Here is a 26,888-nt window from a genome sequence, read left to right on the forward strand (position 1 = left end):
AACAATTGTAAATAAAAATGTATATATGTATACTGTAAAATACATATTAATATATATGTATTTAGTAACAACAAACCTTGCCATTGTCATTGAACATAGCATTCATCAAAAACTCAAAGCGTGGACGAGGTGCAATCGTCTTTCAATTTAATAATCGGAGAATCCGATTATCAACCTTCGATGCAATATTTGGTGGGACATTTGAACAACATTCATAAAGCCACACTTGAATAGCCAGTGGCATTCCCTGAATCAAATAAAATTGACCACCAGCTTTCAACCGATTGTTCAAACTTCTGGCCAGATCTTCAAAAGATAAAGAACCCCATGAAAAATCCTTATATCTTTCACTATCGACCAAATCGAAATGAAGACAGGGTATTACCATCGTTTCAACATTAGATAAGACAAATGAATGCAGAAAGTACAGGATCGCAAATTTCTCAGCATCCGTATCATTGTTCTCCCCCCATACTCTCTCCGTGAATACTAGAAATAGTTGCCTTTTCTGTATAATTTTTGCCCCATTGAAATACTTCTCAACCATCCTATTTGATACACCCTCGTCAAAAATAAAGTCATACCTATTTGACACACAATTCAATTCAGTTATGCTAGCAAATTCCCTGGGAGTAAAATTAAGAAAGGTCCCATTAGCATAAATCAGAATCCCGGAAAAAGAACTACCCTTCACCTTAAGCGTCATAACGTATCTACACAACTGTGCTTGCACTACACATTGTTGCTTCTTCATAAAATAACCAAAAATATTTTTGTCGCAAAAGTTTTTAAACTGTTCCTTGTTTAAAATTGTGTGTATGCTTTCATAAATATCTTTATCACTGTAAGAACACATGTGTGGTACAAATCTTAGAAGTTTTTTGACAATGAATATTTCATCCTGCACCACCTATACAAAAAATCATATAACATACAGCCAAAAAATCAAGCAGCCAATAAAAATCAAAAATATATAACAGGCATATGTATTTTTATCATATCAAAACTGCAACTAACACTGAAAAATACATATCAAATATACTAAAAATACATATAGTCAATAGATTGTTCTGGTATTTAAGCTAAAATTAACATGCATATGTATTTTTATCATATCAAAACTGCAACCAACACTGAAAAATACATATCATATGTACTAAAAATATATATATCCAACAGACTGATGTAGTATTTCAAGTAAAATTAACATGCATATGTATTTCTTACCAATCAAAACTGCAACCAACGCTGAAAAATACAAATCATTTATGCTAAAAATACATATAGCCAATATACTCTTCATGAGTAGTTAATACAACAATATATTTTCCCAATTATACTATCATCTTCACAAATCAACATTCAATCACAAAATATCATCATAACACCAAAATACATATTAACTACATCCAAAAAATGCATATTACTTACAACTTTAACAACATCTTTACTTGGGGCAAAATACATTTTACTCAAAAAAAATACATTTAGAACAAAAAAATACCTCTTCCTCGCTAACATCTTCAAAATCATGATCAAAAGAGATTTGAACATCCTTATCAACCTTAGTCAAACCTTCAATTTCTTTCGCTTTCCTTTTCTTCTCGATTTTTTTAATTTCTTTTTCCTTCTGAGAAGGCGATTTCTTCAACGGTTTTTTTTCAAAAAAATTTCATCTTCAGCGGATCGTTGCGAAACTTCGACCTAATCTCCTCCGATTTCTCAGATTTTTTCGACTGTAAAGAATTTGAAACAACTTTAACTACATCTTCTTGAGTTAACCTAAGACTAAAGGATGGTCCACAATCATTGACCAAATTTGAATTACTTATACCACTATTTGTTTGCGATTTTGGTGTTTGTTCAGCCATTAAAATCAAAAACCTTAAATTCTGATTTTGAGATATATTAGAGTTTGCTAATTCTGAAATTTACCCAAAAAAAAAAAATGCTAACATGCAATAGCTAAATTAAAAGTTACCTGAAATAGATGAAGATAATCTTTACTGATGATGTTAAAATCGTGCAAAGTGATAAAAAAAATGGGAGCAGGAAGATATACTTTAGGGCAAAAAAAAAACGGCAAAAAATCTTTCAAAATAATGAAAGAGAAAGCTAATGGCGTGAAAAGAGGAAAAACTTACAGTTACTTCTCCAAGTGGGTAAAAAGTAGGGACCACATAAAATAATGTTATGGATGTTACAAAATATAATTTAATATAATTATTGTTATTTTTTGTAATTTCATGCTTAAGTTTGATACTTTATTTATTTTATCTAGATTAGCAGGTAATAATAGGCTTTTTTTTTCCAGTCACATCCGTCAACTTCTTATCTTTTTGTTATAAACTTAAAAAATGTTTTCTTCGTTTTAAAAAGATTAATTTATTTTGGCTTAACATAAAATTTAAAAATATAAAATAAATTTTTAAATCTTGTGAATTATATTAAATGTATAAAAATATTTTTTAATATTATGGTCTCAAATATATCACGTGCGAAAAATTAGAATTCAAGTATTATAAAAAAAATAAAAAAATTTAAATAAATTAAAAAAGTAGTTCATTCTTTTTTTTTAAAAAAAAAATGATGTCGAAGGAATTAAGTAGTATTAAGGTAACGTGTGTAGATGAAGGGACATACTTTGAAATTATAGTGCTTTCTAATTTCTGAGGGACCTACGTTGTGGCTATATTTATGCAAAAAGAGCTTGCGGTTGTAAATCCATTTTACCCTATTCCCCATAATTTGAGTTTCAATCAGGGATATACTTCCAAGTTAGCCACTTGTTGTGTTTCAATCAGGGATATACTTCCAAGTTACCATAAAGGGCATGGTAACTGTTTATATGATGTTTTGCAGTGGATTGCACGGCGAGCAACTGAGAAAGCATCAAGCTAGAAGAAGTGTGAAACAAGGACTTGTTTTTGTGTAATATAAGTTAAAGTTGCTCTATTTAATACTTATCTTCATATCCAGTATTTTTCAGAAGAAGAGCACTCTTCTATCCAAACTGCCCCTTTGCAGCAACTACTATATATCCTCGAAGATGATCCGTCTGCACAAACATCTGTTTCTTGTGCTCGAACTACATTTTTTCCTTGGATTGGATAGTCAGAAAATTTTACTCCTCAAAATTGGTATTCTTCCTAGGAACAAGTTTCTACTGCTGTTGACCAACTGCAAGTGTCAATTAAACGTTTGTCTCCAGCAAGTAGAAAATAGCTAATAATATCACCATACCCAGAATCTGCAACCTGATGTATTTTTTAGTCCTTCAAACCATCGATCTCTCGAAGCAACAAACGCAGAAAGTTTTCTCAATGCTGGTAGTAGTGGATCTGGCCGAGTTTCCACATTACTTAGCATTCTATTCTAAATAAAAGAATCATGCCAGACAGCCATAACATCAGTGATTAGACAACTAGTAAGTCATCTAAACTAGGATTGTTGTGCAGGAACAAACAATTAAAAGAAAGATCCTTGGGGCTGCACAAACAGCTCCACACCTCTATCTGCTGGAGGCTGATTGTTGGTCCCCAAGGCTTTACAAGAATCTACTAACAGTCTTCCCACTTACTCCTTGCAAGCAGCTTGATACCTTTTCCAGTTTGTCGGGCAGTTCTGGTTCTTCCTGCACAAGCCCTGTAATCAGATATAAGTAAATTAGCTTATCAGTTAATGACAAGAAAAGGCTCAATAACAAGCAATAGAAGCAAGAAATATGCCGTCCTGATGTTGGCAAAAAGAAAACAAGCTGACCAACCACATACAGTTTTAAGCCCTTGTGTTATAAACTTGGATATAAGAGTCAAATATCATAATGCATGTGTTCGACTTTTAGCAGATTTTAAGGTATGTTGAAAGATTACATCACCATTACATCAAGGTGGAACAGAGGTCCATGTAACACAGGATCAGCAATATCTGGTTCAAAGGCCTCACAGACAACATCAAGATATGTGTTAAAAGAACCAGTATAAACAGTGCCACCTGAATTGCACAACATACAGAAGACTATTTTGCACAGTAACTACACCAAGGTTTCAACAGAGGTGAAAAAGGAAAGGTAGGTGATTTCCTCCCATCTATCTAAACTTTGGAAGGCAGAAATACTCAATATCCAAACTAGTGCGGGGATGCAGGTACCCAGTTAAACAGTTGAGGTGCATGTAGTCTAGCACAGACATCACCGTAAAAAAACAATGGACATTATACTAGATAAGAGCACAATCTCAAAAACTACCATTGCACATAAGGGCCCTAGACAAGAAAGGCCTCATCAGAATGCCAATTAGTAGTCAATGAATAGCATATCCCTGACTGCAGGATTCGATTTAAAGCTTTCTGGAACAAAATTGTTTTATGGATATCCCTACTGAATGATGTATATCAATGACTGCAAAAGGAAGCTTAAGTCATTTCCTGGTGCTTGCATAAATTTTCAGGTGCATCAATTTCTATGTTGATCGGATATGAGCGTGGAGTCATAACCTCAACAATGTACGGGTGTGAGGATTCGGATTTAAATAAATCAAATTGGTAAAATAGAGCTGAAACGGTATGCCTAAATTGTGGAAAACTTACAAATAGCTAGTGGAATGTAGTATTTTAATCTTTTATGCTGAAATGTTGATGGCAGATAGGTTACAGAATTATCTCCACCCGTAGAAACACCAAAGCATGTAGAAATATTAAAGCTTCAAAGTTTTGAAAAAGTAAAAAGTTGACATGATAAATAAATTGCTAAAGAAAATATCTAGTCTTTTATCTGGTGCTAGTCTTGTTTATGTTATTATCTGGAGTGTTAATACCTATTGTTTGGTGTTCCTTTACTATTTCTTTTTTGGACTGTTTTTGTCTTGAGTCGGGGTTCTATCGTAAACAACCTCCCTATCTCACCTCTCTGATGTAGTGGTATGGATTGTGTACACTTACCATCCTCATACCCCACTTTAAGGGAATATACTGTGTTTGTTGGTGGTGGTGGTGGTGTTGAAAATATCAAATGAAGAAAATGTAGATATCCAAATTCCAATATCTGCTTGGAACAGTTCTATATTGTTCCTTCAGCGAGAGAGCAAAGTAGATTATAATGCACAAAAATAGATCTTCGCAGTGTTTAGGAATGTGCCCGCATTGTCGCATAATACGATGATGCGAAGCGATGCAAGCCCCTCTCGTTACCAGTGGCCGATGCAAGCGCATCATGTTGATTTTATTTTTAGGATCAATTTTAAATTTAAAAAAGTCACTTCGTGTTGATTTATATTTAGGATCAATTTTATTTTTTTAAAAAAAAGAGTCTACTGTGGTGACTACCACTGCTACAATTTTCTAAGTTTAACTTTGAAGTCCACTGTTATGACTTCTTCTTCTTCACAGTGCAACTATCACTATTGCACCTTCTTCTTCTTCACTTCAATGATGCGCTCACATCGCTTCACGCTTCACATAATGCGAAGCCTTATCGCTTTTTTCCACATCACGCTTCCCTGAACACTGGATCTTCGGCTACTATGGTAGTTGAATTGTTTCTCTTAATGTTGCAAAGCATTTGAGTAAGTGCTCCAATTCCTTTCACAACAAGGAAAGACACTGGCGAAAGCAACTCGTAAGCCAAGCTTTGCCAAAGTGAAACCCAGACATCCTAATTTGTTGATCAAGGAAAAGGCTCCTTATACATCATAGCCTCAATCACATGAGAGACAAAAAATTATCACTCCGCTACAAAATACTCCATATTATAATATACTTATTTCAATTCATTTAAATTTCTGAAGTATCTGATTCCTAAGTTGCTCAAACTCTTCAAAAATGTCTACAGGTGCGTGTCGGATCCTCCAAAAATAGTGTATTTTTTAAGGATCCAACACGGGTGCGGCAACATTTTTGGAGAGTCCAAGCAACTTAGTCTAATCCTAGTCATAAAATCTTTTCATCTTCATTAGGAACAATTTTTTGAATTCAATTGCTTCCACCTTGAACCCATGATTTATGATAACATTTCAACTAGTGAATGTGTCATACAATGCAAAGAGCATTACTCTTGTCCACATAACCATAAGAATTATTCCATTTGTTTCAATTTGTTTGTCTTACTTTCCTTTTTAATCCATTTAAAAAAGAATACCTTTTTCCCTTTTGACAACTCTTTAATTATAACTTTCTACGTGACATGTTTAAGAACACAAGATTAAAAGGCATTTTGGTCTATTCCACATATCTTTAGTTTACGACCACAAGATTCAAAAATCCACTTTTACTTTCTTAAACTCCATGCCTAGCCAAAACTAGAGCATTTTAACTTTAGTTTTAAAAAATAAAAAAACGTCACCATTTGAAAAGAGGGACAAATCATATTAGAATTTGAGCTAAATCCCCAAGTCTGCCAGGTCAAAAGTCCTCTGTAACGAGAACTTCACGCACTTAACTTTTATCAAAAGAAAATTTAACAAAATGACGTCGCTCGTTTGAAAGGGGGGACAAATCTGATTGGAATTTAAGTTAAATCCCTTATTTCCAAGTCAAATAATAAAAAACCCTCATACGTATTTGCTCCTACACTTTCTTTCTCTGTCGAGTGTTGCATCCTTGGTGGTTGCTGCTCGACGTCTACCACCTTCTGCAGCTCTGCTTGTCTCTCCACTCTTTGGAATCCAAACTAGTCATGGCTTTCTAAGTTTTTAGTTCTCTTCTATTTTTCAAAATTCAATATATTTGTTGTTTATCTATGTACAAGTTTGGTGCATAAATGTTTTGAAGTTTCAAAAAACAAATGTCTATATGTGACTAATTTAGCTTGAAGCTCTGTGAATAACCTTGTCTTTTGACTTTCAAAAAAATTGTGGTTTCTCAACATGATTGACAACGTAAAGTGAGTAAGTCATTGTAAGAAGATGAAAATTTTACCTTGGAGCATGGAAGTAGCTGCATTGGAAATTTTTGCAATATTCCAGTCATACTAACTTAGATGCTATTGGTAATGAAACATGTCTCATTGTAGGATTTTTAATAAACATTTTATTCTTGGAGTACTTCTACTCTTTTGGTTAGAATTAAAATGTGATTGATCTCTAGAATATAACATATATTGATATCAACATATATTAGTTGTAGAAGCTTTATTTTGTAAGAAAATTTATCAATTGGAATTTGGTAAGCATCATTTAGTGTAACTTTATATTTAAAGTAATTTGCTTAGGCAGTTAGGTCTCAATCAATTCTCTAATTAGTTTATCATATGCTAATATAGGTTTGATGATGTTGAAGCTAACTAGCAACTTTTTACATTCTCTATGTATGAACTATGACCTCACTTGTTTAATTATTTTACCTTATAATGAAGTTCTTACTTTACAATTCAGTCTTAACATTCTGTGAAAAAGTATTTTACCAAAGTATCAAAATCGAGTTTAGCCTCGATTAGTCAATCTTCACCAAGAAGGAAAGGTCAACTATGCAAAAGTACCATTAAATTCTCCTCAAGAATTTGATTTGGGTTCTTTCAAGTTTGATTCGGGTGAAAGAACCCAATATTGAACTATCATTCAAATCATCGTGATGTTATTAGAAGAACATACCTTCTAAATGGTTCTTGTCAAACTCGTCTGCAACTGCACGAGTATCCTCAAATAAGTATTTTTAGATCAATGCATTGTTTTAATCATGAATAGTTTGATGATGTATATCATGATTGGTTGAAGTAGTGTTAGTAAAGATGCAACTTATTATTTTTATTGTTATCTATTTAAAGATCATAACATTCATCAAGGTGAAGTATTTTCAAGTATAAGTTTAATAGTTGTCAGAAAAAGAGTAGTCTTGAAAAATATATTCGTCTACCGGAAAACATACATAATCAATCAAGAAAAAATCAAGATTTTTTACGACAACAACAATCTACTCAATTTGCATTTGAAAGACAATCTAATCAACTTAAGCATGGGTATTGGGTCCACTTAAGCGCTTCGATTGATGTAGTAAGACTTCTTACAACTCAAAGGGTTCGCATTACAAGGTCACAAGGTAATTTTCTTCAAATTCTCTCATGTTATGCAAAAAAGTGAGATAATTCATGATTATATACTGGAACATGCTCTTTAAAATGATCAAATGACTTCTCCAATAATTCAGAAAGATATTGTGTAAGATAGAAACAATTAAGTTATCCTTGAGGAATTAAATGATGACTATTTTGCCTTACTAGTTGATGAATCTTTTAATGTGTCATGCGCAAAGAGCAAATGACTATTGTCTTACGATATAAATATAGAAAGGGATTTGTGATAGAACGACTTATTTATATTTTTTATGTTCAAGATATTGGTGTTTTATCTCTAAAGAGAGCAATTGTTAATTTACTTGATCAATATTCTTGAGTCTATCAAATGTGCGTGGGCAATGTTATGATTGTACAAACAATATGTGACGTCAGATTAATGGCTTTAAAATGTTGATTAGGAAAGAAAGTAGATTAGCTCATTTCATTCATTGTTTCGCTCATCAACTTCAATTAACCCTTATTGCGGTCTCAAAAGAATGTATTAAACTAGGAAGAACTTGTAGTATTGGTTTCAAATATTTTGAATATATTGAGAGCTTCTTTAAACCGTATAGATGAACTTCAAAATTCTAAAAAAAAATGAAATTCAAGAGGCATTAAATATGGGTGAGCTTACGACTAGTAGGGGCTTGAATCAAGAACTTGACTTTTAAGAGCTTGTGATACCCATTATAAATCTTTTGACCAGTGGCAGAGCCAAAATTTTTACTAAGGGGATTCATAAGTGAACATACGAACTAACGAAAGGGGGTTCAACATCTACAATTTATACATAAAAAATAATTTTAACTATATATATATATATATAGCATAATTTTTGCTGAAGGGGGTTCGGATGAACCCCTTAATTGAAGAGTAGCTCCGCCACTGCTTTTGACAATTTTATCTTTATATTTGACTCTATTCTTGACATTCTTAAATCACTTGTTCTTGATGCACGAAATAAGGATGAACGAGCCAAAGCAATGGAACATCTCAAAGTAAGTTGAACATTTGAGGTTGCATTCATATTGTATTTGATGAGAGATATTTTAGCAATCACAAATGAGCTTAATAAATACTTACAAAAAAAGGAACAATGTTGCAAATATCATGCTACTTGTTGAAGTAGCAAAGAAAGATTGCAAGTGTCCGATGACGAATGAAATTCTCTTATTGCTACAACAACAACAACAAACCCAGTGTATTCCCACCTAATGGGGTCTGGGGGGTAAGATGTATGCAGTCCATACCTCTACCTCTGATGAAGTAGAAAGGCTGTTTCCGATAGACCCCCGGCTCAAGGCACGAGATACCACACAAACACATAGTGCAGCACAGAAGCAGATTACATAACATAAATACGGCACCCATAAGTAATATAAAGCAGAGGAAAGCAGGGGAAAGCACACAGATTCGTAATACAACATGGAACACGGAACACGGAATCATGACAAGAATAAAACCCCCACCAAGTAATTCCCTACACTAGCGACCCGAACTGGCTCTAATCCTCTGCCGTAATCCGCGTCCTCCAGACCTTCTTATTGCTAAAATATTTATATTTTATATCAAACATGACATTTTAGTACCTAACTTTGAGGATCCATATGTTTTAGCTCTTTAAGATCATGATAGACATTCATTGAATTTATAGTCTTATAGCATTATCATGTTGAAGTGTTTTGCAATATTATTAAGAGAAAATGCATCATTTCACCCCTAAACTTGTCCGCATAACTTATTGTAGACCCTAAACTACACGGGCAATCATATACCCCCTTAATAACTTTTAAGTAAATTTTATACCACCCCAAAAATATTATACCTCTCTCACTACAGAGAGTGCAGTACACACGCACGCGTTGGAGCCACGTCAGAGCCATTTCAGAGCCACCTAAATAAATTATTTTTTTAAATATATATATATATATAAAGCTTACCCCTAATCTTTCTTCCCCCCCCCCCCCCGAACACTGCCCCCGCCACCCACCCATATTCTTCATTTGAAAATTCCAACCCCGGTCCCCTTTTTTTTCTCCCCACCCCACCCTACCCTTTCCTTCGAAATTCGAACTCAATCAGTTTTTGAGGTTCACTATTTTTTATTTTGGATCAAATCGTTAGAATTTTGATTCTTGAAAGTATTTTGCTATGTATTTGATTGGGGATGATTGATGGATAAGAGTGAAAAAATAATCGTTGAAACTTTGATTCTTGAAAATATTTTGCTATGTATTTGATTGAAGATGGTTGATGTTAAAGAGTGGAAAAAAAGAAATAATGTTGAAATTTTAATTCTTGAAAATATTTGCTATGTATATGATTGGAGATGGTTGATGGAGAAGTGGAAAAAAAAAGGATAGAGGAAGGAGAAAGAAGGGTGATGGGGTGTGAGGAAGATGAAGAGAAGGGGTGGTAGGGTGTGAGGAAGAAAGAAAAGAAAAATTATAAAATTTAAAGTGGGTCCCACTTTTTTCGGCCATTTACGCGCTAAAGTTTTTGAAATTTGCCACCTCAGCTATTGGGGTGGTCTAAAATTCAATTGAAAGTTGTTTTAAGGGGGAAATAATTACCCATAAATTTAAAGTGTTAAAGTGAGTTTTGTGGACAAATTGAGGGGTGTTTTAATATATTTAATCTATTATAAATTGACAACTTCAAAAACTTAATGATCAATATAATATGTCAAGAATAGAAACCCATAAATACTCACCTCCGAATACAATATAACGCGCTATAATAGCTTTTTCCACCACAGATAAGTTGTTCACTGTTGCAATCAAATATACATAAATAACCTACATTAGATCAGTCATACACTGGAAAAATCTTAGTAGTTTAGTTGGTTGACTACCTGAACTTGTACCTTGTTGGTGAGAGTTCGATTTCCCACACAATAATCACCTTCCCCTACCCCCAATTATTTTTCTAAAAAATAAAATATATTCTGTAAAGGTAAACAATAAATGCTAATAAACAAAACTCAGACATTTATTTCATTTTGATACGGTAAAAGCAACCTAAGTGAAGCGATCACATAATTGGATAACTCAATGGAATTACATTATTGTGAAGGGAGATTATACAATTAAAAAAACAAACACGCGAAGAAGCCTACAACTAATATATGTAGATAACAAATTAAAAATATATATAATATATATCATGTTCCAGGGATCAGTTACTGAAGTCTCTAAGAATAAAATACTCACTTAAATATCCTACGAAGTAACATGTTTATTTACCAATAGCATCTGGTTAGTATGACTCGGATATTAAAACTTAGAAGTACTCCAAAAATCTCCAAAGGAGCTACTTCTATGCTCGGAAGTAGAATTTTCATTTTCTTACGGTCACTTACTACCATGGAAAATTGGCAATCATATCTGAAGAGCCACAATCTTCATTTGTTTGAAAGTATAAAGACAAAGATATGCATAGAGCTTCAAGCTAAATCAACAACATATGGACTTCTTTTGAAAGTCCAAACTCCAACAGATTTATGCACCAAGCTTGTATACAGATAAACAACAAAACAACAAACATTAGAATTCTAAAAAGAAAAAAAAAAGAGAACTAAGAACTTACCAAGGAAGCCATGAATGGAGACTAAAGTCCGAGGAGTGGAGAGACAAGCAGAGCTATGGAGGGTGATAGAAGACAAGCGCTCGAGCAACAGCCAACAAAGGACATAACATTGGATAGAGCAAGAAAGTATAGGAGCAACAAAGAGTGCAAAATCGTAGAAAGGGTTTTTTATTGTTTGACTTAGAATTTAGGGATTAAACTCAAATTCCAATTAGATTTATCCCATTGTAAAGTGAGCAACATCGTTTTGTTAATATATTTTTTTTTAACAAAAAAGGCTTGAAGGTAAGCAATTGAGAAAATATTGTAAGTGAGAATCAAACTTGTGCGCCCCATGAAAGCCCGAACCCTCTTTTACCACTGAGCTAAGCTTCTAGTTTGTGTCAAGAGGGTTCAACATTTTATATACACACCAAAAAAAAATAAAAAATTGACCCCATAACAATAATTTTCCAATGAAGGGGGTTCATCCGAACCTCTCGGCTCCATATAGATATGCCACTGCTTACCTCTCGTTTATCCTTGTTGCTAGTCTTATCTCTCCTAGTATGTCCACACATAGATCTAAGAATACTCATATCCGCTACCTTCATCTTCTGGACATGTGAGTTCTTGACTAATAATCTAGGAGACAAAAGTAAGAATCTCTCATTCTTTTTATACAATTCAAGAAAGTTTTGTCACTTAGTGGAAAGGAATAATACCTATTTGCATTGTTTGACATTAGTTCTAAAGTAAATTCATAGTCATGCTTCACGGTAAAAGCAATAGGATTCGAAGACTAGCTCCTCAACAACAACAACAACAAACCCAATATATTCCCACATCATGGGGTCTTGGGAGGGAAGAGTGTACACAGTCCATACCACTACCTCTAAAGAAGTAGAGAGGCTGCTTCCGATAGACCCCCGGCTCAAGACAAAGGACAGTGTGTATATATATATATATATATATATATAAAATGCATGGAACATGATAAAATAACATATGTATGACATCCACCAAAAAATTGAACACTGCCAAACAAGGACACCAAAGCTCTCCTACCTACTGCCTACGACTCAACCACACACCTTAGCCCTCTATCCTAATGATTTTCCTCCATACCTTCCTATCCTGGGTCATGTCCTCAGTCAGCTGTAACTGCTCTATGCCACGTTTAATCACTTCCCTCCAGTAAATAGATGATTACGGATAAATAGATAAATATTTATCTAGTCGAAGACTAGCTCCTAATGAAGATAAATAGATGATTACAGAGGATCAAATGAATTGAAGCAAAAAGTTTTGGAGAATGAAGCATTTAGTAGAGAGAGTGGTATTTTAGTGAGGTTTCAATGATAAAATCCATGATATATGAGAAGCCTCTTTGTTGGTGGGCAAATAATGGTGGCACAACTCTACCTTGCAAAGTTTGGCTTATAAGGTTCTATTCCAACAGCCTTTTTATTGTTGTTGTGAAAGGAATTTAGATAGTTATTCATTGATTCACAACATTCCCAGTATAAATTAGCTATCTAAATAGCCAAAGATTTATTACCTTTGTATTTTAACCTTAGATTTGCTCTCTTGCAAAAAGGAACAATGTAGAACTAGTTTGAGCATGTTTTGGAATTTGGGTAATGTGTCATTGTCTAGATTAGGCAAAATGATCTACTGGACCCTTATACTTGTCCGAGTTTGTAATGTGGATACCTCTACTTAGGTCTTTGCCATTTGAACCCCTCAACTCATCAAAACAAAATATTTTAAACCCCTTTTTTGACTGGACCCTTGTATTTGTTATTTGATGTTTCTGTGGATCCGAGTCAGGTCACTTTTGGGCCTGACCAAACACTGTTATGACATGTTTTTATAGAATGGGCTTCAACCCGATTTAAGTTGGAAAAAAAAAGACTTGGCATCTTATGTGGTTATGCCACATAGGAGCATGTGATACAAACAAAACAAGAATGCGAGACCGTGTAAATAGGGTGTAAGAGTCACATTACGGCTTATATTAGCCATCTTCTTCCCCATTTGCTTCTACCACCATTGTTGGACAAATTTGAGCTTTTTATTGCCTCCTTCTCGATCTTCTCTCTCCAAATTTCTTCTCCATTAATTTTTTTTGCCTGTCATATACTCCTTTATTTTTAGTGCATTTCCAGTTCAATTTTAACCCTATTTTCTGTCGTCGTATTTTTTTTCACCATGACAGCTCGTGTTTATTATTGTGGATTTTATGATGAACTTAAAATTCCAACAAAGCATAGACGCGAAACAAAGCAAAACCCCCAAAAAATTCCAACAAAAAAATTGTTAATCGACAAAACCCCAAAAAATAGCAAACGACACAATAACTCGAACGAAAAGCTAGAACATGAAATAATTAGGACAATACATTGATAAACTTACATAGATAACTTGAGAAGAATCTAGAAATATGCAAGAAATTGAAGAAATTAAGGAAGAAGCTAGATGGCAAACAAGTTTTTAATTGAATATGCTTTTCAAGTTTTAATTAAGTATTCGTTGTTCATGGTGGGGTATTGAAACTTCTATGTGTTTTTGTGGTATGATTGACTAATGGTGACTTGCTAAGTTGTGAAACAAGTATGTCTCTGTTCTTGTCAACAAATTCTTATACTTCATACATCCCACACAATTGATATGAAGGTGTTTGATGAACAAAATTTAAGAATGAAAGAAAGATTTTTGAAACTTCTGGTTAAAACAAGCCATAGATTTTTGCGTTGAGAAAAATCTCTCATTAAGGGTAATTGTTACTAAATATAAAAAATTGCCATTCTTCTTTGAACAACTAAAGAGTTTCACAATAATTAGGACGGTGGGAGAATTTTTAGATATTGGATTTCACTTTCTTTAAGTTGTGTATTTCTACATTTACTTTACAAGTTATACACATTTATCTTAATCATCAAAGGAGAATAAGGAGTAAGATCAAGAGTAACAGGATTCTTGGATTATTGGATAACAGTTAAGTATATTTTTCGCTTTACGTGTAATTCTGTTAGTTTAATGTTTACATTTATTATGTTTGTAATAGCTAGTTTGCTACTTTATTGTGTAAATTGTACGAGAATAGAAGAAATATTTTCCATATCAGGGAGTGTAGCTGCTACAACTTTAGAACTTATTAAAATAAAAGATTGCATTCTACAAGCTACAACCTACATGTATATTTTCCACATTATATTTCTCATAATTTTTCGCATATTTTGTAGCTTTATACTTAGAAATTTGAATTATTTTAACTCAAATTACATGAGGAAATTAAGAAGCAAATATAATATAACACCAAACAACACAACTTGATACCATGCCTCCAATCAAGCCATTACTTTGCACAGGAGACACATGTTAGAATCTCCTATCTACAGTCTTAGGCTTTTATTTGTCTGGTAACAACATACCCAATGAAATCCCATAATTAGGGTCCGCGAAAGATAGAGAGACAGACTGTTTCCAATAGACCCTCTACTCAAGACAAAGCAACAACAACAACATACCTAGTGTGTTCCTATGTAGTGGGGTCTAGAGAGGGTAGAGTGTACACACACAACATGGCAATACATGCCAACCCAACAGCAAAGATTAGTAAGCTTTTCCTATTAATTGGCGGCATCACCTCTTATACCAGTTGAAAGGATGGGCAACTTTCATAAATTCCAATTGATTCGTACTCCTAATTACACCCTATCCTCACTTTTTTGATAATTACATAAAATCCCGAATTTTCATGTTCGCGATACATCATTGAGGCACAAATACACAACCTTCCTGGTACATAAGTACTGATACATAACTCTTACATATTAATCGCCAGATATACATTTAGATACATAAGTCTTATGTATCAGTAGCACAAAAAACATTATGATACATGATTTTTGTCATATTTTCAACCAAAAACATCTTTATTATGTATTTGTAACCTAATATTCAATAAGATACATAACTTTTGTATATTTGGTAGAGGGTCGCATGATGCATCTTTTTATTCTTTTCAATCAGATACATCATTCTTATGTATCTTCGAACTCCAATACATCATTCTTATGTATCTCCATTAACATCGTCATCTTTATCCTTCATTGACGAATCTCCGATGGCAAACCCACTAGCGACCGCCATTGAAACGCGATTTTTGGGTTTGCAGCAATAGTGGTTATGGCGAGAGAACTCTAAAATTTCAAACCTTTGGAGTTAAACTCTGACTGTAATACAATCGAACGGAAATTGAAGCGAAGGGAAAAAAAAAGAAGGGTAGAAAAAGACGAAATTTCAAATCACTGGAGTTAAACTCTGACTATAATTCAATCGGATGAAAATTGAAGCAAAGGGAAGAAAAAACAAACAGAAGCGAAAATGAAGAACAGGATTGTTCCGAGGCATATACAACTTGTTGTGAGGAATGATGATGGATTGAGCAAGTTGTTGGGATATACTACCATTGCTAATGGTGGAGTTTTGCTCGATATTCTTAAGAATTCGCTTTCGAAGAAGATTGTTAAAGGGAAAGAAACCGGCTCTATTTCGCAGGAATTTTAGATCTCTATATTGGGTTGTGAATTGGATTTGTATTTAGGGAGTATTAAATATCCAATGGTTTAGAGAGAGAAAGTTAAAAAAGGGATTTATGCAATTATTTTAAAGAATTGGGATTTTAACTACTAATGGTAAGTTAAGGTGCAGTATTATGTAATTTATCCAAAAAAGATAGGTAACAACGCTAGATCTATGCATTTGAAGAAAAAATGGGGAACCCAAATTAAAAAAATACTCTCCAATATTATCTGATGACTATAACGACGTGATTTCCAAAGGTTTTGCAAGTTGCCTCCCTTAGCTTCTGTCTCGACATATACTCTAAATGAGACCAATGGCATGATAAAGGAGGTATGTTTTTCTTTTCTTTGTTTTTGGTTTGTCATAAATGACAATTAAATTTATGTAGTTGAATTCCTTTTATATTAATATGATATTGCTAAAGGATTTATTATTTCTTCATTTCTTGACGTGGTAACTGCACTCCTGAGAAATTCTACATATGCTCATGGCAAGATCATGGAGGTCTAAAGAATAGCCAATAAACAAGGTAAGAACTCCCTCTAGGAACACAGATTTCTTGTGTTACAAAAGCATTGCCTTTGCTTGATAAATCCCAATTTTCCCAATAAGGGGCACCATTTCCTCCACAAGTCCACAATTGATATCTAAGCTCTCCGTAGACCCTCTATGCCAGATCAAAAACATATTTGAATGACAATCAATACTCAAAATTTTGCAATTCTTAACTTTAAAAATGAAAGCATTTCGGCCCCCAAGGGTGTGGCCTAGTGGTCAATGAAGTGAGTGACAACCATGAGGTGTCATGTTTAAATTCCAGCGGAGACAAAAAAACTAAGTGATTTCTTCTCATCTATCCGTATCTTGATGGATAGAGTAACAGAACAGGTATCCAATGAAATTAGTGGAGATGCGTGAAAGTTGCCAGGACACCACGGTTACAACAACAACAAAATACTCATTATATTTCTACAAAGTGGGGTCTAAGGAGGGCGGGCAAAGTGCACTAAGGTAGAGACGCTGCCCGGACACCATGATTTTCAAAAAAAAAAAAAAAGAAGTATTTCATGATTTAACATTGAAAACATAGCAACATTTGTTTGAGTAAGAAGAAATTAACAATTAGTAGAGAAAAGGAAGGGGAAAGCAAAACCTGTAAAAAGGGAGTTTGTTGGTGAAGTCGCTTCAATTCAGCTGAAATCCGATGCATCCCCCTTTGTATCCGTCACCGATTCCACTTGCTCTGATTGCATATCTCTGAATCTAAGTCAAAAATCATGAAGTGCCATGGCGTTTAAAACTATGACATCCTGACTCCATAACTAAAGCTAGCCAGTCGGGACTGTTGGAAAGCCAGAGGGACAATTGGGGAAGCAGGAAGGGCGTGGCCTAAGGGGTGGGGGATGGGGTTTACTTTTTGGTTTTCCGTACAAACACTTCGAAAGGCTCCAATGGGATAATTGTGGTCTTCACGCTAAGTTAAGAGCGTCAACCACGCCGTGCTCGTGAACCCTGAATTTGGCTGTCCCCCTATTGAGTAACATGTGTGACTCGTGAAATAGGAAAATGAATAGGACATTTGTGGTCCTCCTTGTACTTCACTCTACGGTGGATGTGGGAGATAGTGAAGTTTTGAGCTCATGATTTTAATTTTCAATTTTAAGAATATATTTTTATTACAACAATAAAAACAATAAATTCAGTGTATTACTATTATGATATTAAAATAATTTGGTATAGTTTGATATTTCTAAGTATGATTTGGAGATTGTTGACATAAATTGTTGCAGCTTGATACTTCTCTCAAACCTTCATGGTATTACTCAACAGTTTGATATTTTTGTAATTGTTACAATTCTGAATATCACCCTAATTCTTGTACAATAAAATCATTGTACTCCGGTTTCATTCATCGGGCATTTTAGCCATTAAACAACCTATACTCCAAATCTGACTTGTTTGTGCTCTTTCAAAACTTCATCAGAATTTCATCAAGTCCAATCTCTCCATCTTACGCTAGCAACCCTAACCTGATCAACCTTAATACACATATAATATCCAAAATTTTGCCTACTCTCTGAATTCTCCATATCACCAAACATGATATCCTTGTTCAATAGTCTATGAAAGTATATTTGTCCTCTTCGTGTAGTGTGTGTCTTTCACTGTAACGACCCATTTCGTCATTACTAAATTATTCGTAATAAATTCATGAAAAATCTTAATTTTCATTCCTCAATATTAACTTGGGTCCACAATAATCAATATTTTATTTATTATGACACCTCAAATTTTCTGATGAAGATTTTAGCCTTCGGATGTGTCTAAATAGACTCAAGTTTGATGAATTTTAATTATTTATGAGTGCTAATATCAATACTTTTAGTTTTGAAAGTACTTTAGGTATGAATTAAGGTCGTACAATATCTCTAACACAAAGTTAAGTATAAAACTTTCTTTTCGATACAATTTCGATATGGGTTTTTATTAGGGCTAACTTCAAACGATCATATCTCATAGAATATAAGATTTTAGGGGTCCCATTACCTATCAAATTAAAGATCACTGAGTCCTCTTTCCAATGCAACAAACCATTCCTCAATCCAAATAAGAGTGGAGGTTTTTTTTTTTGTAAGAATCAATAAAATTTTTGTATGTTTTTTAAAATATTTTAAGTTATTAATTATTGTGATTTGTGGTAACAAATTAGTTTTGAACATGATAAACAATTAAATAAATTAAAAAAAATTTACTTTCAATATGTAGTTATAGTTAATTAATATAAATTAATAAAATATATTAAATATTTAAACCATATGATGAAATAGTGAAATTATTATATATTGGGGCATGGTATATAATTAAGTGGAAGTAGTTGGTTTTTTGGTAATTGCAAGAGGTGGTCGAAACCACCTCTCTATATAATAGAAAAGTCATAATAAGCAGTTGAAGCAGGTTGCTCATGGTCGAATGCCTGCTTCAGCTACTTTAATCGTGATTTTACTATATTTTTACTATGCAATTATTATAAGTCATTTATATATTAAAAAATTAAAAATATTTAATAAAAAATTAAAATAAACATTTATGACATGACTATTTCAACTGCTTTAATCGTAATTTTACTATATCACTCATAATTAATTATTATAAGTCATTAAGTATTAAAAAATTAATAATACTTAATAAAAAAGATAAAATAGCCATAAAGTGATAAATTATTTTTTGATGTTTTAAATTAACTTGACGTCTTATATGAGACCATTTACAAAAAAATTCACAAGTATTTGTTATAAGAATTTTACTATGTCACTCCTAATTAGTAGAATAGAAGAAAAAATATTATAAATTATAATAATTAAAAACTTAAATAATTTTAAAAATATAATTGATTATCAATTCCCTAAAAGTTTGAACAACTTAAAATATTATTATATAAATTTCATTAATCTAAATATAATAATATATGTCTAATTTGGAATTTATTAATCAAATAAATGAAAGTTTTATTTAAATGATAGAATTATATATAACATAAAATTTTAAAGGATCAATATTAGGTCGTGCGTAGCACGGCGTAAGCCGACTAGTATGATACTTTCTCCGTCCTATTTTACTTGTCCCAAATTGGGATAACACAACTATTAAGAAAAATAATAAATAACATGACTAGTTTATTATAGTACCCCTATTAAATGATATTTACATTTTAATTTAAAGAAAAAGTAATTAATGTAAAGAGTAAAATATGGAAAAAAAATTTGCCTTGTCTTGATAAGTAAAATTGATGAGTATAATAGGACATCATATTAAAAAATTTGGGACGGGTAAAATGGGACGGAGGGAGTATAAGACTCAAACCATGCAATTCTGTCCACGTTTACCGATAATGATTTTGAAGTTTTTCTTTTTGATGTTTTTCTTTCTTCTTTTACTAATTACCAAGTACTTTTGATGAGGTAAATGTGGCAGCTCCCTTTACCGCAGTACCAGGCTAAAGGAGACAGCATCACAACCTTCCTTCAATTTCAAGAAAACTTTTTCCTTTTTTTTTTAAAATCTTTTCCAAAGAATAAGTCGTAATTCATATGATAAACTACTTTTTTTTTTATCAATATAGAAAAATGATATATTTTATAATTAGTAATAAATTTAATTTTAAAATATCTAATTTACCTCGTGATGAATTATAACTGCACAAATATATATAACTTATTTAGATCATAAATTTTTAAAATATATTTTCTTCTTAAATTTTATGTTAAAGTTATCATACTTTCTTTTTACTTATTCATTATTTCAAAGATTTTTTTTTTCACGTTTTCTTTTTAACTCTAATTACTCATTTTCTAAATGATTTTTCAACTTTAAAGAACGGAGGGACTATATGGGATGCAGAGAGTAATAGCAGCTTACTATAAATCTTCGAAAATCCCAAAGCCTAGTACAGAGAATACTGAAAACCCACCGCTCTTTGCTGTGCAAACTGCAAGCAGAGCAACTAAACACTCTCCAATGGCGTCTCATTTCCCCACAACTACTCGCTCACGCGCCATGGCACGCTCCGCCATTCCCCCAGAACCACCCAAACTCGAATACCCATTTTCCCTTTCCACCAGAAAATTGCAATGGAGAAGGAAGAGTACAAGGATCAAAGTTTCATCAGATGGGGAAAACTCATCATACTTGGAAATGTGGAAGAAGGCAATGGAACGTAAGAGAAAGTCTGATGAGTTTCAAAGAATAGCTGAGAATGTTGAAAGAGATGATGAAAGCCCTGAGATATTGGAGAAGAAGAGCGAGGAATTCAAGAAGATTCTTCAAGTTTCAACCGAAGAAAGAGATAGAATTCAAAGAATGCAGGTTGTTGATCGTGCTGCTGCTGCTATTGCTGCCGCTAAGGCATTGATGAAAGAGAATCCAATGCCCCAACAGGACGAATTGGAAGAAGCTCATGATGGTGAAAATCAACAAGAAGGTAACTTCCTTTCTTCTTTCATTATGCTTTTATTTTCCACGCCTGCAAGATTGATTATACCTACACAGAAATCAAGAGAGTCGTAAAACTCGCCTATGGTTATCAGTAGTTCTTTTTTTAAAAAGATACTAGTAGAAATGGGTTTTTAGAGAACCGCTTATTAGTCTTCCAATGTGATATAAACAGTTTCTTGATTGACGCAAATTTTCTTTGGCAAATGGTAGTATCCGATGTATCACAACGTGAAAGATCATTGTGATAGCATTGTTGTCCACAACCTTTTGGTTTCTCAATTTCTATTTAGAAAGCTCTGCTATAACATATATCTGCTGTCTGAAATATTTCTGGAGTTATTTTTTGTCAAACAACATATTTTGGCTTTTTAAAAAGAATTTTACTTCAGATTCTTTAATGATTTTCTTGGTCTCTTTTTAAAATCTCCATTCTTTTATGTTCACATTGATGACTCAACAACAATTACTGCTATCTTGTTTGAAATTTAGATGAGGAGAGCAATTTGATTACTGTTTTACTATTGGGTATGCTAATTTTAGAAATTCCCGACTTTTTTTTTAACCAATGTTAACATTGCTTTTATTATGCTCTTGATCTATAATTTCTGTGTTCTCGAATGTCCACTTGTGATTTACGACGATTGATCCAGTTGTTGGCCAAAAACATTTTAGCAGCAGAATAGGATTTGTTGCCATTTCTTGAGAGCTTGAGGGGAAAGGCTTCAGGGTGTACAAGGGAAAGAAAAATAAAAAATAAAGTGTTATATGACATATTCTGTCAAATACTTGGAGCTTTTTGCCACTTTTTCTGATAGATTTCTCTTTCCATACCCCTGAAGGGATTTTCATTTTCGATTTTGGGATGTGTATTTATATTGCGGTCTTGGAGATTATCTTAAACTTGGATTGGATTCAGGGTACTTGATTATGTTCTGATTAAAGTTCTTGCAATGAGTAACTACAATATGTGTTCGCTTGATGTTTGCATATCCATTCTAATTTCTTAGGCTTTCACAGTTGAAATTTCTGAGGTTGTTCTCCAAGAAGACTGTTGAGCTCCATTGCATTCATGAAATTTACTCTGTTGATAATTGAACTAAGATTCTGAATGTGAAGTTGTCATTTCTTCTTTCGATTCCTATTGCTTTGTTCTGTTGGTTGGATGTGCGATAACGATATGATGATGTTTCAGTGTGACATGATCCAAGCAATATTTGATTCTAGTTTAAAAAACACAAATAAGCTTTTGATTGACATGGAACTTCGAGGATATGTTTTCAACTGTGCCAAAAAAAAAAAAAAAAAACTTTCAATGCCAAGTGTGTTACCTCGTCATTGAAAATTAAAAGGTTATTGTCAACTTCCCAAGCCCATCTGGATGAATAAAATGAAATACAAGAACCTTCCGGCTTCCCCTTTACCTTATTTTCTCCCTCCGCATTGCTGAAAGATCCTTTCTCTTTTCAAGAATTATGGCCTTTAATGGTTCAAGGAGAACCTCTGATCTCATTTTGCTACACAATTTTCTATTATAGCTTTGCTTTGGTTCCTTATTCCATATCTCTATACTTCTGCAGTATACCCCCATGGTACTCGTTTAATGATCTTTACCTTGTCTTATGAAAAAAAGCTCTGCATGATTCCTCTCTGAGAAGCATAATTGAAGTGCTAATAGATAACGCATCTTCAATCTCAAATTTGGGTAGACTGGATCTGTGTTGCTCTCCAAGTTATTAATACACCACTTTGAACTTTTATAATTATTCTATGAGGTTGCCTTCCACAAGTATCTATAACTTTTAGCTGTAATGTATTTTTATGTGTGGTGGTTGCTCATACTCCACAAATTTGAAAATTGCGATATTACTTGCTCCATCTTCTATTTTATGGTGTCTCAGTCATGATCTTTGTACTTGATCAGGAACGGGAAATGTCATTTCAATTGTGCCTCGATCTGGAACAATTATGGGAACACCAGGTCCAAGCTTCTGGTCCTGGACACCTCCTTCAGACAGTTCTTCTGATGACATTCAGATGATGTTAGATAGCTCTCTGTCTCCGGACCCACCAATCCCTATCATAGAGAAAGAACGATCTCCAGATTTTCTATCTATCCCATTTCAGAGTGCTATGGTTGATAGAAAGCATAGTCCTCCTCTTCCACCTCTTCAGTCACATTTAGAGGTTGAAAATTTGGAAGATTCCAGCTCAATGTCTGAGATGCCTCACCAGGAGGAGGAACGTGAACTTGGCATTCTGTTCTCGACAAATGCAGCGGAAGCAGCTTATGCCCTTAAGCAGGAAAATGAGGCATCATCTGAGGGAATCTATCCTGATGGATCAAGATGGTGGAAGGAGACCGGGACTGAACGACGACCTGACGGGGTGGTCTGCAAGTGGACGCTAACCAGGGGCATTAGTGCTGACAAAACTGTTGAATGGGAAGACAAGTATTGGGAAGCTGCTGATGAATTTGGTCATAAGGAACTAGGTTCTGAGAAGTCAGGACGAGATGCTGCTGGAAATGTTTGGCATGAGTTCTGGAAAGAATCAATGTGGCAGGTCAGACTTCATGTGCTTAGTCGTCATGATATTCATAAGTTCTCTTTTGTGTGTGTTATTGTTCTAGAATTTATGAGTTTAACTGCAAGACTGTTTTCCATTACCTCACAGAAGTGGGAAGACAGAGACAAAAAGAGAAAGGGGACGGGGAGGGAAAGAGCATAACACTGTGAAAACTTAGAGAGCAACGTAAAATTCCTTGGACATAATTTCTTTACTTAAAGTTGGTAGATGCTTTTGGTGAGACAAGGTGATCTATCAATACCTATTTTCTAATTGAAGTCTGGTTTCTTCTATATGAAGTTACAGAAAAATTGGGCACTAGAAAATATTAACTTTAACAAAATCACTGACGATTAAAGTTTCCAAGTCTCTATACTTCTTGCCTTGATATGATGGCAATTGTAGGTCGCTTGCTTGATTCGTGATGAGGTATACCAGAAGAAAAAAGCACTGAAATAAATCGAACATGAGGTGAATAATAGTTATTTGTCCTGATCGCTTGCTTGATCGGTGAAGAGGTTTCATAGTATAATAATAGTCATGATACTATGTTGGTGTTTTTTACCCTTGTCTGGGTAACTAATGCCATTGAAATGAACATTGTATATGTGCTTCTATCTTTTCTTGTTTTCTTCCTCTATATCTGTCTGTCCTGAGCCGGGTGTCTTATCGGAAACAACTTCTCTACTTCATCTGAGGTAGTGGCTTGACCTGCATACACTTTTCCCCCTACCCCCCAGACCTCACTTTGTGGGAATGCACTGGGTATGTTATTGTTGTTCGTCTATATCTGTCTGAAATTTCCGTTCCTAACATTCTAAATGAGAAAGAACAGTGCTTCTGTATCCTTCCAGTGAACATACTTTGTTGCTTGGAAAGATGGCCTTTGAATGGGATTCGAGAAACCATGAGATAACTTTATTAATCTTGAGACAGTGTATCTTCTCTTATTTTCTCTTTATTGTGGCTCTTTGCAGAGTGGTGGGCTTGTCTACATGGAGAAAACTGCAGATAAGTGGGGAAGGAATGAGAAAGGTGAGGAGTGGCAGGAGAAATGGTGGGAGCACTATGGTGCCGGTGGCAAAGCGGAGAAATGGGCTCATAAATGGTGCAGCATTGATCCAAACACACCCCTTGATGCCGGTCATGCTCATGTTTGGCACGAGAGGTACTAAGATCTATGTATTCTATTTTCCAGGTTAAGCTCGTAGTTCATGTGCGCACTCAGGTAATCATCATTGAGTTTACCATTTATTGAAAACCACTTTTCTTTCTTTAGTAGTAATTTATCTCTTCTTTTTGGTAATTGGACACATTCCTCTGGCATCTTCTGTTGTTTCCGAACTTCCTTTATCTTCGAACTATTCCAGTCAGAGGTTACTGTTTCTTTTTTTCATAAAGTTTGATGTGAACCAACCTAGGTAGAAGTTTAAGATGTTTGAAGTCCTGAAGTTTCAACTTGTATACTTTGGTAATATATTAGTAACGTTTCTTGTAATGAACCTAGTACTGAAGTGTGAAAGCTAGCCTGCCATCTCTGAGATAGTTTCTCCGGAATGCTGTCATACGCTAACTGCACTTATCATAGACATTGAAACTTTAAGAGCAGCAGAGTTGGAGCATGCATGCTACCTTTTTGAACTTTGTGATGGTTATATTTTCTATGGAAAAGGGCCTAAAATGCCCTTCAACTATCTAAAATGGTGCGAAAATGCTCTTCATCTATCTTATTGGGCCTAAAATGCCCTTCCCGTCTACCTATTGGGTCAATTTTGCCCTTCCATTTAACAACTACCTATTGGACCCACCTCATTTATGACATGGCATAGTCTGGACAATTAATATTGAATTAAACTAATTAATTTTATCCTCAAAACCCAACCCGCCCCAGCCAAATAACCCGACCCAACTAAGACCCGCTCCAATTCCTTTAACAAAAAAGAAATTCCTATTCATTGATCCTAAATCTGCTCATCTCCTCTCTTTTCTCCACTCCGCCATCTTCTCAATCTAAAGCAAACTGTTGGAGTAACATTCTTGGAGGACATATTGCATAGGTAGACGGGAAGACATTTTAGGCCCAATAGGTAGATGAACATTTTTGCACCATTTTAGTTAGTTGAAGGGCATTTTAGGCCCTTTTCCGTATTTTCTATTATAAAATGGTACAGCTGCTTTTGACTTATCAGTAAGTCTTTATGTTATATTTTATTCCTCACCAAGTATGGTGCAAATCCATTTGGCAGGTGGGGTGAGATGTATGATGGAAAAGGCGGCAACATAAAATACACTGATAAATGGGCTGAGCGTTTTGAGGGTGATGGTTGGTCGAGATGGGGTGATAAATGGGATGAGAACTTTGATCTGAATGGGCATGGCGTCAAGCAAGGGGAGACATGGTGGGAAGGCAAACATGGAGATCGTTGGAATCGTACTTGGGGAGAGGGCCACAATGGTTCAGGATGGGTGCACAAGTATGGAAAGAGCAGCAATGGGGAGCACTGGGACACCCATGTAAATGAAGAAACATGGTATGAGAAGTTCCCTCACTATGGTTTCTACCATTGTTTTGAGAATTCAGTCCAGCTCCGCGAAGTCAAGAAACCTTCTGAATGGCCATGATTAGTACTCTTTCGTTCTTTTGCCACCATCTACCACTGCTCAAAATAGTATGTAGAACATGTTATCAGTTCGTTCAGCTTATCAAAGCTATTCAAAAATTGTATAGGAATTCCGTTACGTGCTTCTGATGAAACGTCATTACTGATTCTGTCACAAATATTAGTTCTGCTCTTGTAAGATAAGTAGTAGGAGGTCAGTATATTTTGAAACAAATAAGTTGGCCTATAGTGCCCTAACATTGCCTTATGGGAATCTCCTGTGTGAGTTGAAGCTAATGATAGTTTCACTATCCTGCAACATGATGATGATGGTTTCACAGTTTATTTTTGATAATTTTTCTAATATAATCCCCTTGTGACCTACGAATTTATCGGGCTGGAGCATTATGTTATTTTTGTCAAATAAAATCTGTATTCAAATCAAACATGAACAATAAACACCGTTCAAATTATTTCTGGAAAACAAACAAGGAGATGGAGATAGAAGAAGAGTGTTGAATTTA

At 34.2% G+C, this 26,888-nt stretch overlaps 1 protein-coding gene and 1 long non-coding RNA gene across 2 annotated transcripts; one reads left to right on the top strand and one right to left on the bottom strand.

Moving 5' to 3' along the window:
• Window positions 1-2,909: 2,909 nt before the first annotated feature.
• On the bottom strand, window positions 2,910-17,830 carry LOC107873147. Its single transcript, XR_001675138.2, has 2 exons — window positions 17,361-17,830; window positions 2,910-3,645 (listed from the first exon to the last, which is right to left on the bottom strand). It is a non-coding gene; the product is annotated as an uncharacterized LOC107873147 (long non-coding RNA).
• A 2,408-nt stretch (window positions 17,831-20,238) lies between these two features.
• LOC107873148 lies at window positions 20,239-26,685 on the top strand. Its single transcript, XM_047413515.1, has 4 exons — window positions 20,239-21,185; window positions 23,121-23,761; window positions 24,742-24,932; window positions 26,011-26,685. The coding sequence occupies exons 1-4, from the start codon at window positions 20,600-20,602 to the stop codon at window positions 26,384-26,386; spliced, it is 1,794 nt and encodes a 597-aa protein (XP_047269471.1). The 5' UTR covers window positions 20,239-20,599; the 3' UTR covers window positions 26,387-26,685.
• The last annotated feature ends 203 nt before the right edge of the window (window positions 26,686-26,888 follow it).

The sequence above is a fragment of the Capsicum annuum genome, chromosome 6 (genome assembly GCF_002878395.1).
Source record: "Capsicum annuum cultivar UCD-10X-F1 chromosome 6, UCD10Xv1.1, whole genome shotgun sequence".
Lineage (NCBI taxonomy): Eukaryota > Viridiplantae > Streptophyta > Magnoliopsida > Solanales > Solanaceae > Capsicum > Capsicum annuum.

What these genes read in the sequence shown, in the direction of transcription:
- LOC107873148 (XM_047413515.1), top strand. Translation starts at nt 20,600, where the DNA reads ATGCAGAGAGTAATAGCAGCTTACTATAAATCTTCGAAAATCCCAAAG. An exon ending in GGAAAGAATCAATGTGGCAG is followed by an intron (nt 23,762 to 24,741) that starts GTCAGACTTCAT and finishes GGCTCTTTGCAG; the next exon opens with AGTGGTGGGCTTGTCTACAT. An exon ending in GCTCATGTTTGGCACGAGAG is followed by an intron (nt 24,933 to 26,010) that starts GTACTAAGATCT and finishes TCCATTTGGCAG; the next exon opens with GTGGGGTGAGATGTATGATG.